At 41.9% G+C, this 20,894-nt stretch overlaps 1 protein-coding gene across 1 annotated transcript in view; it reads left to right on the top strand.

Moving 5' to 3' along the window:
* Positions 1–20,894, top strand: part of HGD (homogentisate 1,2-dioxygenase) — a 43,617-nt gene that overhangs the window by 15,935 nt on the left and 6,788 nt on the right. Inside the window, exons 5-12 of the mRNA XM_061400465.1 lie at positions 6,958–7,017; positions 9,462–9,553; positions 10,964–10,998; positions 11,843–11,922; positions 12,475–12,574; positions 14,814–14,938; positions 16,738–16,842; positions 19,144–19,270. Coding sequence (XP_061256449.1) covers positions 6,958–7,017; positions 9,462–9,553; positions 10,964–10,998; positions 11,843–11,922; positions 12,475–12,574; positions 14,814–14,938; positions 16,738–16,842; positions 19,144–19,270 — 724 coding nt within the window. The remainder of the gene's footprint in view (positions 1–6,957; positions 7,018–9,461; positions 9,554–10,963; positions 10,999–11,842; positions 11,923–12,474; positions 12,575–14,813; positions 14,939–16,737; positions 16,843–19,143; positions 19,271–20,894) is intronic.

The raw sequence follows: 20,894 nt of genomic DNA, 5'->3' as shown, positions 1-20,894 counted from the left end.
GCAGGCTACAGTCCATGGGGTCTCATAGTCGGACAGGACTTAGTAACTTAGCACGCACACGCAGTCATGCTCTAATACAATTTTACATTCTGTTTTTTAATGGAAACATCATATTTTATGCTTTGTCCCATGTCTTTTCAAACTCTTTGAGTGTAGATGGTTTTTCATGTGGCATAATTACCCAGTACATATTTACAAGATAATTCCTTTATTTTCCGGTATTTAGATTGTTTCCATTGTTATTATTATAAATCATCCCTGGCTAAACACAACCCTTTTCTCCTCAATATCCCCAAACCTGGAGTAGTTGACTTGCCTCTTTTCTTCCTGGATCTCTGTCCTTTCCTGTGTTCTATGACATCATGTAAACCTGCAACACAGGCCATCTCCAACGTCCTGAAATACTTTCTTGTCTCTGCCTTGTCTCCATCACCCTCTTGGGAGAGAGAGAAGTACTTACTCTCCTGCTGCTCCTTTCTTCTTCCTTCTTGTCTTTCTTTTCTTTTCTTCTCTTTCTTATCGCCCACATCGGCCCCTCCCCTCTTTATTCATTTGCTAGGGCTGCCTTTACAAAGTACCACCGACTGGGTGGCTTAACCAATAAAGATTTGTTTTCTCACAGCCGAGGAGGCAAGATGTCTGAGATCAAGGTGTCGGCAGCTGGGTTTCTTCTGAGGCCTCTCGATTGGCTTGTAGTTGGCTACCTTCTCCCTCTGTCTTCATGTCGTCTTCCTTCTGAACGTCTCTGTGTTTGAACTTCCTCTTCTTATAAGGACACAGTAGTTTGGTCAGGGGCCACCCCAACAACCTCATTTTAACTTAATCACTTGCGTAAAGACCCTATTTCCAAATGTGGTTATATTCTAAGGTAGTAGGGGTTTGGACTCGCACATAGGAATTTTGAGAAGACAGTTCAACACAATTCACCCTGTGCTTCCTCCATTTTCTTTCCAATTATCAGTTAGTGATTCCCACTTTATTGGACTCTCTTTGCCTTAGAGGCAAATGGTTACTTGCTATTGATAAGAAATACCCAGCTTTGGTGAACTAAGAAGAGGAATTCCTTGAGCAGCAGAGGGTTTTTCTAGCCCACTTCATTTCCCACCTATCACCCAAATTCCCCACAAATATACATCTCTGCAGGCAGAAATCTAACTTCACCCAACATAATTCCAGCCCCAAACTTGGTGTAACTTGTAGGCCATATTTCAGGAAGTCCGTCCCAACAGTCATATTTGGAAGCCATTCTGCCTTCACTGTGGAACCTCATTTACACTCAATTATCTACTTTATCTTCCTCTCACTATCTTCCACATCTCCCATATTTTACTTTTTAAAATCTAACAAATATCATTCATTCCTATGACATTAACTATTACTTCTCTACAATATGTTTTATAAATCTCTCCCCCAACCAAATCCCACATGGGAATTGCCATGGGTATGTCCTGCCTCAATAGGATCCATACTGAAGACATCATAGTCCCAGCCAGACTTGCCTTTCTCTCAGGCTTTCTAGATCTGTTAATGACACAACCACTCTTTCACACTCAACCTGCAATTACACCACCACCACCCACTGCGCAGCAAGTCCTTGGAGTCATCATGAAAATTTCTTTCCTCCGTTGCATTGAATTGTGTGCCATGTCTATAAGATGATGATTCCCATCTACATAAAAGTTACCAAGGTGACTTGTTGAAGACATAGATGCCCCAGACTCCCCCACCCCAGAGATTCTAATTCAGTAGGTCTGGGATGATACACAGGATTCTATCCAGATGATTTCCATTCAGATTGGCTCTAGACCACACTTTAAGAAACATTGCCATAGAATTTGCTCCCAAGATGTCTTTGGTATCTATACTCTCCTTTCTTTTCTTAACACCACCTGATTTGGACTTCACTTCCTCTTACCTGGCTGTTATAAGGGCCTTCTAACTGATCCATGTGTCTTCCCATCCCATCCTTTCCTACACCTTACTGCCAGACTTAGCTTACTAAATTATTACTCAGAAATCTTTAAATCCTGCTGTTACCTCTCTCTCACTGCCCAGCCAATCAAATGCAGACTCCCAAGACAAGTGGTTCACTATTATACCTTTCAAACACTTCACTCTTCCATGTCCTCTACCTATCAGCCAACCTGGAACCGTCACCAAACTAGGACAATAGTCTAAATTTTCCTGCCTGGATGCTTTATGCTCTTTCATCTACCTAGAATTTTCTCTACTTCCCTCACAAGTATCCACCCATCCAAATCTCACCTATAATTTAAAATTCCCTTGTGGTACAGCTGGTAAAGAACCTGCCTGCAATGCAGGAGACCTGGGTTCAATCCCTGGGTTGGGAAGATCCCCTGGAGAAGGGAAAGGCTACCCACTCCAGTATTCTGGCCTGGAAAAGTCCATGGACGGTATAGTCTATGGGGTCGCAAACAGTTGGACACGACTGAGCGACTTTCACTTTCACTTTCATCTTAAATACTACTTTCTTCACTGAACTCTTCCAATATTTTTCTCAGAGTATTTGAGAGTAGGAGCTATGTCTCCCTCATTTTCTTACAACCTGCAGTACCCAGCATATGCCCTCTTCCAGACAGTAGAATCACAAGTATTTGTTGAAGAAACTCCCTGATAGCTCCAATCCCATCCTCCTATAAATAGACTAGATGGCATTTCTCTAAATGCATTCACTGATGTTTGCCAACACCGCAGTGCACATTGCCCTGTTCAACCCTTTTAGACAGCATGCTGGCTCTTTTTACAGTACATCTCCATCAACCTGCACTTAATTCCTTGGAAAAGATGTTGGAGCTATCTGCAAACCAGACTATTCTGTTGTGTGTGTCTTTTATTGTTCATGTGTAAGAATGTTAAATATGCCCTGCACCAGGAATTATTCCTGAGGGAACATTCCTGTTTATATTTCTCTTCCAAAATCATTCCAGTTACCCATTTCCTTGTTTTTCTATCATAACGTGCCATATTGCAGGGTCTTCTCTTTGCCCAAGGGCAGAGACTGTCATGGTACCTAGCATAAAACCTGGCATGTGGAGAGGGACAATAAATCATTTGAATAAGTGAATATATAGGGATTGGACAGGAATGCTGACCTTGAAGGACCTTAGCAGGATTTGGGTCCCAGCAGTTAGATTAGGTCAAGGCAACTCAGCCCTGGAGGAGCAGTAGATAAGGGCCCAGATTAGAAGACTAAGTACAAGGCCATTAAAAGGAGCCAAAACCTGGGTTCAGGGGCCATGGAGATCATGAATGGTATTGGAAGCAGACCAAGACAGACTGAGATTAAAGGGCTCAGGGTTTAGATTACTAAAGGAGGCTGAGAGATTTTTAGCATCAGTTTTTAGTAAAGAAGATTTAACTGCTCTAAACCATTAGTTTTGTCACTATAAAGTAGAGATAATAATTACGGGAGCCCTAGAAGGTTGTTGTGAGAATTAAATGTCATCTGACAACTATTTGTTGAGTGACTACTATGTTCCTTGCTCTATGCTGGGTGCTGAGTAAGGGATATAAAGCCCTTAGCTTTACACTCAAGGGCAAGGTCAAGTATCCAGGTTTCTGTCCATGAAAAAATGTCATCTAAATCCGATGCTAGCTCATCTTTTTTGTCTTCTCATAAAAGACTTTTAAAAGTCTAAACAATTAATTGAAAAAAAAAGAAGTCTAAACAAAGTGATTTGAGTGATTTGAATCCTCTTTACCCATGATCTTACTTATTACCTCTAAGAACTCCAACGAGTCACTCAAAGCCTGATTTTTCACCACAAAAATTATGCTGCCATTTCCCTCAAATTCTAGGTTTTCTGAAGAATTTAATGAGCCACTGTTTTATTTTATCTCCCTCCCCCATCTTTCCTAGTCTGGGCTGAAACTCTCTGTAGTGAATTACCCTGAGCCTCACCTAGCCATAGCTGTTGCTAACAATTGTTTGTCCATTGTGATCACAACTGCATCTACAAGTTACTTCCAAATTCTTGGATAGATATTACCAACTTCTAACAATATGTTTGCCTCTAATCCACCAATGTTGTTGAGAGTATCCAACTCATACAATTTAGTTGAGTCCAGCGCAACTTTGGAGGGACTCTCAATGAAGCAAAGAAACCAACTGTGGAAGGTGATACTCAGATCATCCAGTACACCTCCCAATCTTCTGACTTTAGAAATACTGAGGCCAATTCTCTAGTTTCATTTACATCCCTGAGCACAAACTTCAAATCCTGATCATTAAATGTTACCACAGATTCTCTTTCTCCTTTGATAAATTGAAAGAATTTTTACTTCTAACTTTAGTCTCTGTTGAAGATGCTTTTCAAGTTATTTTGACCACTTCACTTAAACTAAGCAGAGCTTTATTTTCCAGTAGAATTTGCAGAACACAGTTGCAAAATATATAAAGTATTGATAGCAGAAAAAGGAAAAATAGATTAAATCCATGATTTTAGTGGGAAACATCAACACTTCTCTCCCAAGAGTTGATAGAACAACTGAACAGAAAATCAGAAAGGATATAGAAAAACTATGGGGTTTCACATGTATAAAGAATTGACTTATATTTTAGAAACAATCTTAGGACTTTTAAAAATAATTTTCAATTTACTAGCTATTGCCTGAATATTATTGGACTTCCAAAAGTCTCACAAATTTGCTTTAGTCTTATTCTTTGAGATATTAGCAATGTTCTCAGTGTCTTATATTTACTCATTCATTCTATCATTCAGTACAAATATATTAATATCCACGATAGTCAAGATATTGTATTGGATGCTTCAATGGATTTCATTGTCTTTGAAATGTTAATAATTGCATTCCATGGGTGGGGGAGCTCTTTAGCAATAATATATAGTATGAATAAAATAAACTGTTAAAAATTTATAGACTTAAATTAGTAAGAATGAAATGACTTTCCAGAAGTCACAGAATAAATAGGAACAGAGGGAGCAACAGAACCCCTGTCTCCTGGGTCAGCCCAGTGCACAGGGCCCTTGGGCTGGCCTTGGATTGAGAGTTTCTGCTCCACAGCATGCTGTTAGTCTGAACATCTGCGTTTAGCAGGAGATGTTCCCACTCTCTACTCCAGGGCCTCTTCCTGTTTATCCTCTCCTCAAATTTACCTCCCCACATTCAACATGATATTGCACCAAAACTCTTGCCTGGAGAAGACCCAAAGCTGGCTTCTTCTTCTGGGTTTTGGGTTTATTAGAACCGCCCTGGGGTCTTTATTATTATTTGTGATATGCCAAGTATAGTAAATCCTTTCCATTGGGAAATCTAGAATGATTTGTCTTAGAGTCATTCTTAAGACAAGAATGACTTGTCTTAGAGTCAGGATTCTAGATTGTATGATCTTCCAGACAATCTTCCTGGGTTACAAACTCCATGCTGCTACTGAAGAGGGAGCAGCACATAACGGTTCATGGTAGACCAAAACCTCCCTCAAGAAGCCAGCGGCGCTTAGCTTTGGCCCTGGCTGATATCAGGGGAATATCCTCCTATGTCCATGGTGCTCAACCAGGGAAAGTTTGTCCCCCAGTGACATCTGACGATGTCTGGAGACATCTGGGGCTGTTACAACTGTGGGAATGCTATTGGCATCCAGTGAGCAGAGGTCAGGGATGCTGGCAGACATCCTACAGTGCACAGGACAGCCCCCACAACAAAGAATTATCTGACACATAATGCCAATAGTGCCTGAGAGGAGAAACCCTTTCCTAGATTCTTGCTCTAAGGTCCTGCAACTCCTCCATGAAATATCATCTTTAGGGGAATTAAGCCTTTTCCTTCTTTCTGAAGCATGATTTCAATGTTTTTCAAATCAACGTCTTACATTCTTTTAAGGCTGCCATCTATGGGGTCGCACAGAGTCAGACATGACTGAAGCAACTTAGCAGCAGCAGAATGTGACAATCCTGCTTTGCCTTTAAGAAATAAAGGCTGCTGTCTGACTGTGTGCATCGGAGAGGCAGGATCATCCCAGAGCCGCCTTTTCCACTCTGTTTCCTCCCCCACCGAGCTGCCTCTCTGGACTACTGAAAGAGCTGAATCCCGTGACCTCCTGGCAGCCCAGCCTGGCTTGCCTTGACCAGGCACTGCAGCCAGTGGAGCCGGCCCTTGGGGGGCAGGTCCCTCCCTGAGATGTCCTGAGGCTGCTGGGGCTATCAGCTGCCAGCCTGTCTGGGTCAGGCCTGCTGCCAAGTTGATTAATAAGTGCTGGGCTGATACTTCTAGTAGAGCTCAGACCTGCTGATTTTATTTCCCACTTGCTTAGATCATTTCATTATTAAATTAAAGGTTGTTGTGGTTTAAACTGAACTGTCAGGCAGCCTGGGGACGAGCACAGGGTTTGGTAAAGAAACTGAACCTGGTACTGCACTTACTAAAGGCAATCTCAATTTTTTCTTTCTCTCAAAGAAATAACTCAAAACTCCAAGGGCTGGAATTAAGAACTAGAACCTTCCCCTGCTGTGTCAGGAGCCCACATAGTGAGGCTGCCACACCAGGAAAGGGAGCTGATTATAAATAGCACAAAGAGCAGCATCAGTCAAAACTCACTGATGTGCCTGAGCAAAATGTTAAAAGAAATAGCTTCTGAAACAGGAAGCAATGATTTTCTTATATTTTTGTAATTTAAAATGCTAAGGAATGAAGACAGTACGTATACATATAGGTTAAACGTTCTCACACACACACACACTCTTACACACACACACACACACACACACACACACCCTGCATACCCACACAGAACCCAACTGAGCCCCTTTAAGGAAATGATGGATAATTATTAAATTGAAAATAGCAAAATCACAAGTTGTCAGAGCCTCACAGAGGGAGCAGCTGTCCTTTTTATGTGATTTATTTAGAAAGTCTGTGGTTTCCCCTTTTGAAATAATTTTCCTGTATGTGTGTGTGTTGTTGTTGTTGTTGTTTTTCTAGCTGCGATGGAAACCATTTGAGATTCCAAAAGCTTCTCAGAAGAAAGTGGACTTCGTGAATGTAAGTCAATACTATCCACGCCTGCCCGCCACTCTCTTCTCTCCCATGGTGGGCGATACAGCCACTTTCAGGCTGGATGCCAAGCAGAAGCAGCCTTGGAGGCAGGCAGCAGACAGAGCACCACCTGCCTCTGCCTTCCAGGCTGGCCAAGGGATGTCTTACTTACCAGCACCATATGGCCCCTGACACCAAAGGGCACTCGTGAGCTATTTACAACATCTCCAAACAGCCAGTGGAAATAGAGCATTTACTGACTTCAGGTTTCTTTGTTCTTGGCTAGAACAGGGGTTCTAAGCCTTTTTGTTCCAGGGACTCCTTTGATAGTCTGGAAGCCTACGTTTTTAAATGCATAATTTAAATTACATAAAATTACAAAGTAGCCAATTATATTGAAATATAATGATAAAATATTCAAATAACAAATTTGGCTTGCTTTAGAGTAATATATATGCTGCCTTTTTAATGCACTAAATCACAAGATCTATGAAAAGATCTAATAACTATGGTTATTAAATGTATGAGCATAAATGATATTTTGAGATATCTGAAACGACTATACTGTTACAGGCACTTCTTTTTTTTTTTTTTTAATGTCAAATTTCTTGATTTATTTTTAATAAGTAAAAAATCACTCAGTGGTACTGTACAAAATCAAATCATTAATTTTTGCACCTGGTATTTCAATCACCAGCAGTGATCTCATGGTACAGAAATAAAACAGACAATGAAAAAAAAACTGTCATTAAATTCATGCTGGCTTTCCAGTTTAGCAGAACTAAATAGAAGAAATAAACGGCAATACTGTTACCCATAGGAAAAAAAAAAGCAATGACAAAATGGTTTCACATTTAATCATAAAATGAACTTAATCTTTGTTGATTCTGTTTAAATCTGCTAAAGCACTGATCTCCAGAAATAAGAACTGATAGCCAGGTTCTGTTCTAAATTTACTTCTGAAGAGATGTAGAGATTTATATAGAGTAAGTAAGATACTAGATCATAGTTGAGAATTATTGAATGGCTACTGAGAAAGTATCAGTTGCTGTCGTAGAGTACAAAACAAAAAAGTGGAACAGACTTCTTATAGGAAAGTTCTTTTATTAGTGCTAGCCTCTAATGTTCCAAGCCACAGAGCTTTGATATTCCTGAATTCACTTTTAAGTAATATTAATTTTAAGCACTGTGTTTGCAATATACATGAAGTGAGAGGGAAGGATATGATGAACCAAAATTAATTGCTTATTTCAAAGGTAGTCAGTTCCTGTAGACTCATCCTGTCCACTTATCCTTGCCTCCAATGCAGATTACCCTTTAATCATACAAACTCAACCTCCATTCCTCCATGGGATGATGCTTTTACAAAAGAATGAAACAATATGTACAGGCACTTCTAAAACCACTAGGGTTTGTTGCTTACATTCATTCACATTAATTCAAGGAAATGATAAATTTCAGTCAAAAGTTAGAGAAATACATATATCATTTTTTTTTCTCATCCAAGGTCATGAACTCTCCAAAATGGATCCCTAGATTAGAATAGCATCAACTCAGGGTGGCAACTTCAGTTAGCGCAATGATGATTAGAAGTTCTGATTGGTAGTTACAGGTGCTGGGATTATTGGAACATCTCTGCTCAGAGAAAGCATATGTAGGGGAAAGGCCAGGAGCTATAAGAAGGTGGGGCTCAAAGAAGCCGGGGGAGGGTTCTGCAGACCAACCTCAGTCCATGGCTTACTTAGGGAAGAGTCCAGGTACCCAGCCTTAGGCCAAACTGTTTGTATCCTATCAAATTCTTTATCCATATTAAATGCTCCAAGCCATGTGCAAGGCTCATCAAAATAGGCCCCAAACTTGCAAAATGAGTTAAAATACCAAAAGAAATTCCTCACCCTGGTTGAATTATGGATATCTGGAGAGCAGAGCTCCCTCCTTTCAGAAAGGCCCGTGTGTTAAGGTCTTTGGGACTGTGGGTTATTAGCAGAGAGGATTACAGTTGGTCAGAATACTTTCCTCTATCCTGTTCTGGAAAGATTAGGGCTGACCCTATTTGTAAGCAGACAGCTGCCCAGGTAGTGATGTGTTATCTGAGGATCATTCACTGGGCCCTAATGCTGCAACCTTCCTCCCCAAGCTTCCTAGATGCCTGATTTTACCTCCAAAGCAAACTCTTCTTCAGGGTGATCTTAAGCACTACACTGATAAAATGTCAAGTAATGAACTGATGTTCTCTAAGGTCAATTCTGATGGAGCCATTAAGTCAATCCAGATCTAGGGCCATGCCTAGCAATGAGGGTGGGCCGCCATCTACAAAACATGTCAGTCAATTCCAGGCTCCCCATAGGAAGCCTGGTCCCAAAGTGAAGACCCTAGTAGAACTTGCCTCTGATTCTCAGGGACCTAGGCTGGCTGCATTCACCTTTCCCTCTTGTGCGGGTCTCTCCCAGGGCCTGCACACCTTGTGTGGAGCTGGAGACATCAGGTCCAACAATGGGCTTGCTATCCACATTTTCCTCTGTAACACCTCCATGGGGAATAGGTAAGTGGCTCAGACCTACAGCAGGTCAGCCCCCTTCCCTAAGAGCTGCTGCCCAGAGGGTGAAGGCTGGGTGGTTGTTTTTGTTACTGCTTTTTTCTTTTAACCCCAGAGCAATCTTAATACACATTTAAAAATAATGACAATAAATGAGCATTTCTATCTTGACTGACTCCTGTGACATAAATAGGAATGTCCTGTGTGTGTGTGCTAAGTTGCTTCAGTCATGTCTGACTCTTTGCAACTCCATGGACTGTAGCCCGCCAGGCTCCTCTGTCCATGGGATTCTTCCAGGCAAGAATATTGGAGTGGGTTGCCATTTCCTCCTCCAGGGGATCTTCCCAACCCAGGGATCGAAACTGTGTCTCTTTGACTGGAAGGCGGTGGGGGTGTGGGCTGGTGGGTTCTGTACCACTAGCACCACGTGGGAAGCAAGAATGTCACATAACAATGCAAGCAGAAAAGGAAAAATGGGGCACTGGAAGCTGGAGTAGTCCAAGAAGCATTTAGACCTTAACCAGGTTTGAGTCAGAATGTCCTTAACTTCTAAGGTTCCCCAGGGCTGTTCTTGAGTCCAAAGTCATACTACCTGAGCAGTCATTAGGACTACCTGTTGGTGGCAGGTCAAACTGACAGACTAATAACCGTGTAAGCTTAAAGATCCTGAATAGGAGAACTTACATGTTAGATTTTTTTTTCAATCAGAAAAACTTATATATAAAAGGTATTTTTCCTGTTTCTTTGGAAAGCAGAGTATCATAACAGTTTTGCCCACTACCTCTGGAACCAGACCACTGTGTTCAAAGCCCAGTCCTTTCTTCCTGACTGAGCGACCCTGGACTAGTCATTTAACTTCTCTGAGCCATGAATCAGGGCCAAGATCATGGCCCCATGACAAGACACTAGAGATGTTCGATGTGATATGAGGCCCCTCCTCTCCCTCTCTATTTGAGCTATTAAATGCATTAGCCTTTGTTCGGTTCCTTTTACTTTCCATCCACCCTCCTGCCTCAGAGCAGCCTTCTGCCTGGAATGTTCTCCTACATCACTCCCATCCCCAAGTCCTTGCCTAGATGATTTCTTCAGATCTCAAGTCAAACATCCCCTCTTCAGGAAAACCTTGGCTGCCGCCTCAGACTAGATCAGGTCCATTATTCTCTCAGTTTCCTGAACTTGACTTTCATGGTGCCATTACAGTTTATGAGATGGTTCTGTAATTGTTGGATTGCAGTCTGACTTGCTACTAGACTCTAAGGCTCCATGAAGGCAAAGATGAGGTCATTTTGCTCATCATTTTATGCCTAGCACTAAGCCTGGCACAGCCTATCTACTGAGCAATAATTTGTGCAGTGAATTAATTTGTCTGGACATTGTTAAAATAGAAAATCATAGGAATTATTCTATATGTTTCAGATGTTTTTACAATTCAGATGGAGACCTCTTGATTGGTGAGTTTTAAAGACTTTAGATCCTTTCATTGGTAATTGATCCCTAGTTATAAGCTGCTTTTTAATTGTATACATATTACTGTCCTTTCAATCTGTCTTATTTAATGTAGTCTACAGACTGAGGTGTAATGGCAATTGGTGGTCTGGAAAAGATTCCTTGTACCTTCAAGCCCATACCCTATTTCCTGGTCTCCCTGTCTTTACTCATTTCTTCTGGGCCTTTCTGATATGCAAGCCCTGGGCAACTTAAAAGAAATAGAGGGTAAAATCAACGTGTGATTAACTTACTGAGATAACTCTATTTACCTTCAAACTTACCCAAGTAAAGATCATCTGTCATTGATATCTGCAAATTTGTATAAATATAAATTTTCATGAAACCATCAAGATGGAAAGTCTAGTAGGGATTTCTCTGGTCTCCTGATTCTTTTTTTTTTTTTTTTCTTGATTCTTTTTTGATGATCTTAGTACTGATATTTTGGAATGAACATTTTGATGTAAACCTTAGACATGCAAATGCCAGCTTCCTGCTGGAACTATCAGAGATTGGTCTTTTTCCATCCTATTTCTGCTGCCCTTTCTGGTCAAGCCACAGAACTGTGCAAATACAAGCTCCTTATCTGGCAACCAAACATAAGAAAAAAGCAGAGTCAATTTTTTCATTCATGCTTTTCTAGAAATAGCCAACTTAAGTTGTCAATTCTGACATTTTCCCCCATAAAACTCAATGAAGAACTTTTCATTTGGAATGAAAAAGCAAATGCTGCCCTTAAGCCTTTCACTCTTCATGAAGTGGTTCTTACATGAAAGGAGTTACTCACTGCTGCCTTGTCTTTTATGTTAGTTCCCCAGAAAGGGAAACTTCTCATTTACACTGAGTTTGGCAAGATGCTTGTTCAGCCCAACGAGATCTGCGTCATTCAGGTTGGTGATGTGTCCCCCTCTCCTCCCAGCTTCTCCCTAATTTGGGAGCAATCAGATGTTACAGCTGCTGCTATTTCTAACTCTGAAATTTCTCTATCATGTCTGGGCAATGGGGAGGGAGTTTGAGTTATACAGAAGGCTCCCTGTGTAGAAGGATTAAGCAGCCTTCTGTGCCTACTTTGTTTTAAAATAGCACACAATCACAAAGCAAAGAGCATTGTCAATTTACTTTCCTTAATATTTCTGCACACTCTGGATGATACTCTGGAGGGGACAGAAGGCAGTGAAGATGGATTTCTTTAAATTTTGGTGAAATCAGGGCACTGTTATCTCTGAACCCAGTGAGAGTGTAGGCTAGAATTGGTCTGGGTCACATATGTGATTGGAGGTTAACTTTTTTTAACTCATCTTTCAGCTGGTCACCTCTCCAACATAGCTCAGCAGACTATAGAATTATTTGTGCATGTGAGGTTGGCTGTAGCTCTTGGGCAGCTTCTTTATAACTATAGGTATGACTGGTGAGAGCACACCAGTGTCTACTTTCTGTTCCAGAGAGGAATGCGGTTCAGCATCGATGTCTTCGAGGAGACTAGAGGCTACATCCTGGAGGTTTATGGAGTCCACTTCGAGTTGCCTGACCTGGGACCAATTGGTAAATCTTCAATGCAAGCTTCTAAGCCTGACTTGAGATATAGGACATGAATAATTGCATGAAAGTTAAACATCCATCTCTCCTCCTTATCTCACTCAAACTACAACTTTCCTCTCTAGACAACTTCTTCTCCAGACCAAGTGTCATTGGGAATTTCAGAACATATTAGAGTCCCCTGAACAATCACAGACGTCTTATTTCAGGCCTCTAAGTTCAGGGGCTCCAGGTGGTATAGTTGACCCATTTGATGCGATGATATGAGATGATAGCTTCATTAATTAGCTGGTCAGTGCACCAGTCCATCAGTTTGTCCCAGTTCCCATGTTGTGATGAGGGTAATGACCAGAACCACATCAAGGATGGCAAAAGCCTCTTCCCATCACATACATGCATAACAGAGAACAACCCAGCCCAACCCACAATAAATCTTTCTCTAGAATAGTATACAGACCATTGGAGAGCAAGACAATCTGTAATAGATTTCAGGTTATACAGTGTCAACCCTAGAGGATATAAAGTCTGGGTTGCTGTGAGCCAAGTTTCCAGGAACAGCTTCATAACAATCATAAGTTGATGGAAAGTTGAGGAGAAATAAAGAGGCGAGGAGGAGAAGGGGATGACAGAGGATGAGATGGTTAGATGGCATCACTGACTCAATGGACATGGGTTTGGGTGGACTCTGGGAGTTGGTGATGGACAGGGAGGCCTGGCGTGCTGCGATTCATGGGGTTGCAAAGAGTCAGACATGACTAAGCGACTGAACTGAACTAAAAGAGGAAAGGGACCAGTTTAAGAAAAAGTGTACAAGTGGGAGTGGATTTTGTAGATAGAAGAGAGATCATTTTCTTGTCAGTGGCTTGTGTGTAGACAATAAAGTGGGAAAAACCATAATAATGGCAGGGGCTATGTGGCTATGGAAAGGGGAAATGGACTGAAAAAAAGTCAGTCTATGGATGTCACATTCCTACTGAGCATCTTCTACAAAATCTACATACTTAAGAGTCCAAAAGTGTGCCTCACTCATTGCTGTGAAGGAACTAGAAATCACAGCCTCCATGAGGCAAATGAAAACCTTCCAAAGTGAACCAAGGTCCCCCACCCACAATTCTTCTGGCAAGCTGGAGGCAAAGAGAGCAGGATCTGAGAAGTGGAGGTGGTAGGAGGGGATGTTCTCAAACCATCTCTCGAGTGACAGGAGTGGTTGGGGAAATCGGCCCTTGGTTTCATCTTTGGCGTGTTTGCTGAAGGTGGTGGCCACACCTCCCAGCTCTTCCCTTTCCTTGTCACCAGATTTTTTAAGAGCAAAACAGGGACAGGCCAGCATGTGCCTTCTGGTCAGTCCCCTGGGGGATCCAGATAGTCAGAGGAAGGTGGGAGGCAGCCGAGAGGCAGCTGGAGCCACGGTGGGCCGTCTGTCATCCTGCTCTCCATCCGCTCTTCCCACTTTGGTCTGGTTTCCTGCTGCTCCACAGCCAGCAGAGCCTCCAGGTGCCATGCCACATGTACCCTCTGGAAAAAATATATAATTGACTAACCAGCTGGGGGCCTATTTTTTTTTAACCCCAGGAACTAGAAATGATAAAACACTCCCTAGGTCTCTCCTCTCAGAGTTAAATTATGTTTTTGCACTTAGATTTTTCATTTCTGATCTTCTGATTTATTTTCTTTCTCTGGAGGGAACACTCACAAAGCAAAGGTGAGCAGGCAGGTCTCCCTCAGTGGCAGACAGATTTGTCAGGCTGCAGAGCAATGTTGCAGACGTGGACTGATTCTGAGTCCTGTCTAAGGAGCAGAGGCGTGCCTAAGGCTACAGTGTGTAACCTTCTCCTTCTCAAGGACTGTCGATGAGTTCTAGAGTTGTCAGAGTTTTATTAGGAAAAAAGCTCTAGTATTCTATCATATCTTCCCTTTTCCTCTTTTCTACTCTCTTCCTCTCTTCCCCTCCCGTCCCCTATAGTGGTAAGGTAATGCATGGAAAATGTTTATAAACCATATTCACTCTACAACTTTAGGAGGTAATGCTGGTGAAGATATTTTCAGGATTTCTTTTTCTGAGCAAATTTCTTGGGTCCTCCTTGAAAGGTACCAGACTGGGATTCCAATGAGTCTTTCAACAAGGATAACAAATTGTGGAGTGGCTTTTGACGTGGAAGAAAGCCCTTTCTCTTTGTGCAACAGTGGCATCATTCCTGTGTGATTTCAGAAGTATCTAAAAGACTTTTGGATCATTATATTCTAGGAGCCAATGGCTTGGCCAATCCTCGTGATTTCCTGATACCTGTTGCCTGGTATGAAGATCGCCAAGTGCCAGGTGGTTACACTGTGATTAATAAATACCAGGGCAAGCTATTTGCTGCCAGACAGGTAAAGTAAGTGGCTTGACAGGCAGGGGAAGGAATGAATAATTATTAAGCACATTCTGATTGCCAGGGCTTGTGCTAAGTATTTATATACATTATTTCATCTTTACTACATCACTAAGATATTACAATAAGGTACTATTTGCCCTGTTTGTAGTCATGAAAACAGTCCAGGTAGTGATAACTTACCAAATGTCACAGTGAATGACAGAATCAGCATTCAAACCCATATCTTTCTGACTCCAAAGGTCATGCTGTTTCTATTCATCAAGCAATAAAAAACCCCACAATACCTAGGTCTCTATAACTGGTGGGGGAACATAATAAACAGGCAGGGAGGTATGGCCTGAAAAGGAAAATTAATTTATAGCAGTTCATCTAAGACTTATATTTATCAATAGTCACCATATTTCAAATACAAGCAATGACTGATAGAAAACAAGCAAAACTCAGTTAATTAGTTTGACTTGGTTGATAGCACCAGACTGGTAAACTCAGGAGATAAGCAAAGGCATTGTCTATAGCCATACCACCCGGAACAGGACCAATTTCAATTGATAAACAAAGGCATAGATAATAATAATTTTAAAATAATAATATAATATGTAATATACATTATTACTTAACTTACTGGATATATAATGTAGTAGAATAAAGTAACCATATAATAAAAATAATCCAAAGATCTATTCTATTTACCATTATTCATTTGATTTATTTTTGCCCATTTAACTTATTGCTTATATGTTGCTAAGGCATGTTATTTTCTTTGGACAGCAACTAGAAGGTATGCTAACCAGCAGAGGCCAATCAGTTTTGCATTTAAAATTAACTTCTGAGGGTTAATTGCCGTCCTCATTGATTCATAGTCACCCTCGTATTCTCTGGATTGGATTTCTTAAAATGCAATTCAGAGACTATTTGCATCAGAAATTCTCAGGGTGGCTTGTTTAAAATGCACATGCTTAGATACTACTCCAGCCTGGCATAAATGATAACCTCTGGAAATTCAGTGTGGAAATCACATTCATTTAAAGCATATTCCCTGTATTGTATATGATATACATTTGACAGAGAAGCACCATTCTAGAGGCGGCCAGCAGCTCCATGGATTTCCACTTTCTAAGTGAACTCTATGAAAGTCGTTCTCCCTTGTGTGCCATGATCTGTGCCCTGGGAGACTGACCTCCATGGACTGTATCACCTGGACTCGCTAGCCTAACTACCTTCCTATAACAGAACAGCGATCCTCTCTTAGGGCAGACCCAAGAAGCATCACCTTAGGATTGCTCTGAAATCTCAAGTCCTTGGGGCTGGAACTCTTAGAGAACTCCTCACCATCCTCACTCATCAACCCAGGAACTAAATCTACCAGATGCTCCTCTGAGAGGTAGTTACCTGGAGAGCAGTCACAGCCAGTGCCTGCCCTCAGCACTGGAAACCCAGACAGTGGCCCAGATTGTCAGAGAATTGCTGGCAGCCACAGATTCTCACCATTGCATTAATATTGTTGAAAAGGCACTACCTGGCTGTGCTTCTGCTGCACATGTGATCAGAGGCAGCTGTAGCTTAGGAACTGGAAGAATAGGGTCAGTGGCTTAGGGAGGACAGTTTGAGAGAAAGTAAAGCAACCATAGGATGATTCAGGGTGATATTTCTCCCAAAGGATGGTATTATTAAGTTATGCAAACAGAATCAAATCAAGAAAGAGACAGTAATGTCAAGTACAAACTGAAGAATCATAGCTATAAAAGTATTATGTGCTAAAATCACCCTTTCCTGCTTTTTCTTTTTGTTGATCAGGATGTCTCCCCATTCAATGTTGTGGCTTGGCATGGGAATTACACCCCCTACAAGTACAACTTGGAGAACTTTATGGTCATCAATTCAGTGGCCTTTGACCATGCAGTAAGTCTGGCCCATGGAGGAACCCTGGGGAGAGGGTACCTTTAGGTTGGAGAGGTCCACAGTAGATACCTGGTGTTCACAGACTCAACTTTTCCAGTGTTGCCTTGGAAGCTTGAGACTTAAGTCATTTGTCATTGTGTTGACAGGAATTTGAATCATCTGCTGCAAGGCTTCAGTGAAGGAGTAAATAACCTACCAGAGGGAGATCCAGACTAGACACTCAACATTCACCCTGCCACACAGTTCTCTACAGGGTACTCACAGTAACTTTCCTTCCTGGCTAAGAATACGATTTCTTCCTAGACAATGTATCCCAGTAAGAAAACCAACTGCTAATGTCAGTGATGGAGTATTGATAAAGGAAAATTCCTAAATTTGGAAATTTCTCTGTCCTGCTCATAAATACCAAAGGTCTGCCTGCCCACTTCAGAGCTTCCACTCCTGGCTCTTTTTAGCTGAGATGGGATTGACAGCTCTCTTCTGAAGTTACTCGTAACATTCAGTGCTTGAATTTAAACCAAAGAAATTCTAGAGTATGAACTCGGTCATATTTTTCACTCAATCAGGGACTGCAAATAGGTCCCCAGTCTACAGTGCAGGCTCCCAAGGACCCACTTCCATGATAAAGTGCTAGTTCTGAGATCCTGGGGGAAAGTTCACTTTGCATAATAGATTAACTTAGCCCACAACCTGGAGGGGCAATTAGAGCAGAAGTCAAAGAATCAAAGACAAAACGATTACTCTAAGCCAGTTCAGCTTACCTCTTGGGACTCAAAACTACCTTTCTGAAGAGCAGCAACTCGATAAAATCAAGAGACAAGAAAATGAGGCATCATGCCCAAAGCAGCAAAAAAAGGATCCTGAGACACTGAAAGAGCTTTTTTTGAGCCTCACTGCCTTTTAACAGTTTCAGATCATTTCTCATGACAGATGAAGAAGTATTCATTCTTGCAGCATTAAGGGTTTCTTGGCTTGCATTTACACAGACAGTTTCCTTTGTACTGCAGCTATAGTCATTTTCCCAAAATTCAGACCTGATCTTTCTAACACTACATAGAAACCTTTGCAGGTTCCCTGTGGTTTAGGATTAAGTCTGAGCTTTGAAGCGTGGTGTCCTATGCTCTTCACCATCTGGCCCTGGACTTATTTCCCAGGACCACCTCTGCCCCTCTCCCTCCTGCTAATGCACTCTGAGCTTTAGCTTTCTTGCTTCTTAACAAAATCTCTGTGCATTTTGACGTCTTTCCTGTTTTCTATGCTTAAAATGCCTTTTTGCCTTTTCCTTCCTTTCCTTCCCTTCCCTTTCTTTTTTCCTACCTTCTTCCTTCCCTCCCTTCCTTATTCCCTCTCTTTTTCTTTCTTTCTGCATTCATTCTTCAAGGACCCACCTCAAATACCACCTCCTTTGTGAAGCCTTCCCTGATCTTCTCAGGAAGAGATAAGCACTCTGTACCCCTTTGGCTCTCTATTTACAAAGACAGATTGCTCTTGGCACCTTGCTGTGATTCTTCAGACACTTGTTTCGTTACTCCTTCTGTCCCCATCACACACACTTGCCGCCGCCACCAGTGGTGCTGAAGGGCCAGGAATAGAGTTCAATCATCTTTGAATCCCCAACCCTCACGTGACATCAGAAAGCAGACCTGATCACACTGATTGCCGTTAAATTTGAATCTCAGTCTTTCCACCGAAAGAGTCTAACGTTCTTTACAAATCATAGTATTGTCCCCCAACCTATTCCCTTCTACACTACCACCTCCCAGATGAGTGACGTATTAATATTTTAGGCCTGAGAGTCAAACTAAGGGTAAAAAGCCATGAGGATACCATCTGGAATCTCAGTGATTGCTCCAAAGAGATGTGCATCCTACATCTATCCCAACACTCAGATATTATTTTATTTCTATTTCCACCTCACTCTGAGCATCCCTTCTGCCAAGAGCTCCCTGCAGCACATGCCAGCTCCAGTCACTCTGACCTGAGGTTGGGAGGCAGGCACTGCCGGTTCTCAGACCCACAGGGTAGTACTTACATGAAATGGGGGCTCAGCAGGGTGAAAAAGCTGCTCAGAATCCCCTTAGCTGCTGTTAATTCCTTTTGCTTCAAGCACAGCAGGAGGGGAAAGTCAGATGAGTGATTACTGCACCTCGATGACAAGCCCAGACTTCATAGCCTGGCCTGCAGTTTGATCAGAAATTACAGTGTCACTTGAAAACCCCTTCAGCATGGGGGATGTGTGTCATTGTTGGTCACCTCCCCCTTCATCGTGTCTTCAGGCTCTCCTTGTCCTTCCTTTCCCAGGACCCATCCATTTTCACGGTATTGACTGCTAAGTCTGTACGCCCTGGAGTGGCCATCGCTGATTTTGTCATCTTCCCACCTCGATGGGGGGTTGCTGATAAGACCTTCAGGCCTCCTTATTACCACAGTAAGTCATTTGCCAAGTTACATTTGGGAAAAAAAGAAAGAGAGAGAGACAGCCGAGTGGTCAACATGACCCCTGGGGAACACTGCTAGAGGTATTTCTAGAGGCAGGATGTCCTGCTCTGGCTGCAGTTCAGAATCCTGCCTCCCAAGGCCCCGTGCTGCTCCCTAGACTGTTAGCTTCTTAAACATCACAACTTGTGATGTTTGGCATCAAGTTGGCAGTGGCATGTTGACTCTAAGGAGAAAACCCTGTGTAATGCCTAGAGCCCAGTTCCTCTGGCCCCTAAGAGAGGCATAAAGGCTGGTAAAGCTTGAAGCAAGACATTTCTTTACATTTCAGGTGTAAAGGGAGGAGGATCTATGGGCTGTTGTTGCTTAGTTAGTTGTTTGGGGAAAGTTCATTATCTAAGTCTGACTCAAGGGCCAATAAAGTGTGCCTTCTCCAATGGTTTTGAAAGGGAAAAGCAGATTGCAGTCCACACCAGGGGACGGATCCTATTCTAGAAGCAGTTTCTGCAAAGCAGTTGTTGTCTAGAACAGAACTTATCAAATCTATTATTTTAATTTTATTAATATTATTTTTATTTGGTGAAAAGTGAAAGTGTTAGTTGCTCAGTCATGTCTGACTCTTTGCAACCCTGTGGACTGTAGCCAACCAGGCTCTTCTGTCCATGGAATTCTCCAGGTAAGAATACTGGAATGGGTAGCCATTCCGTTCTTCAGGGGATCTTCCTGACCCAGGGATTGAACCCAGGTCTCCTGCATTACAGGCAGATTCTTTACTGGCTGAGCCACCAGGGAAGTTAAAAATTATTGACCCTTTCTTTATGACTCTGTAATAAGTTCTTCAAAAATATTAACACATTTAATTCTCATAACTGTTGTGAGCGATAGGTATCATTATCCTTTTTTTTTTTTTTTTTTAAGAAGATGCAACTGAGCTGTGAAGGATCGAGGCCTCACAGCTAGTTAAGTGGTAGAGTCAGTGAAGTACAGGTGAAGTACTGGACATGAAGACAGTCTGATGCCAGAGCAGACAGTCATGGGCATTAATGGATGTCCCCAGCACAGTGCCCAGTGCATGATATGCATCCAATAAATATTTATTTAGCAAGTGAATGCATCACCAAGAATGAATAAAGTTAACTCATGGTGTACTTAATGAAGGTGGCATTTTTAATTGTGCAGTAGCTAGCTATAAATTCAACTAAATGTCAATGCACAATTCTCCTTTCTGGAGATTGCACTTTTGTACACAGAGTTCTGGAAAGACTCTGAGGTGCATTTCAGCTGTAACATTCTTTTTTTTTAAAAAAAAAAAGCCCCTTTCTTTAGTTAACCTCAGCACTTTCTGTCTCTCTGAGGCTTTTCTCTATATGTGCCCAGGTGCCAGGGCTTTGACTAAAATGAGCATTGTAGGTGTTTGCAGAGGGTGGAGGACAAAGGCCTTCAGAATGGAAGAAGGTTACTTCATGGTCAAATGTCAGCATCGCCTTTTTCAGTGACATCAGCTGAAAAGGATGCAATTGGTCTAATGCTTCAAAGACACCAGATACTTTGTGAATAGAGATATAACAAATTTTGTCCTTTCTGAGAAATATCACAGCCATCAAAGCCCATCACAT

The sequence above is a fragment of the Bos javanicus genome, chromosome 1 (assembly GCF_032452875.1).
Source record: "Bos javanicus breed banteng chromosome 1, ARS-OSU_banteng_1.0, whole genome shotgun sequence".
Taxonomy (NCBI): domain Eukaryota; kingdom Metazoa; phylum Chordata; class Mammalia; order Artiodactyla; family Bovidae; genus Bos; species Bos javanicus.
Note: the sequence above shows the minus strand (reverse complement) of the source record. Positions and strands in the feature narration are given on the sequence as shown.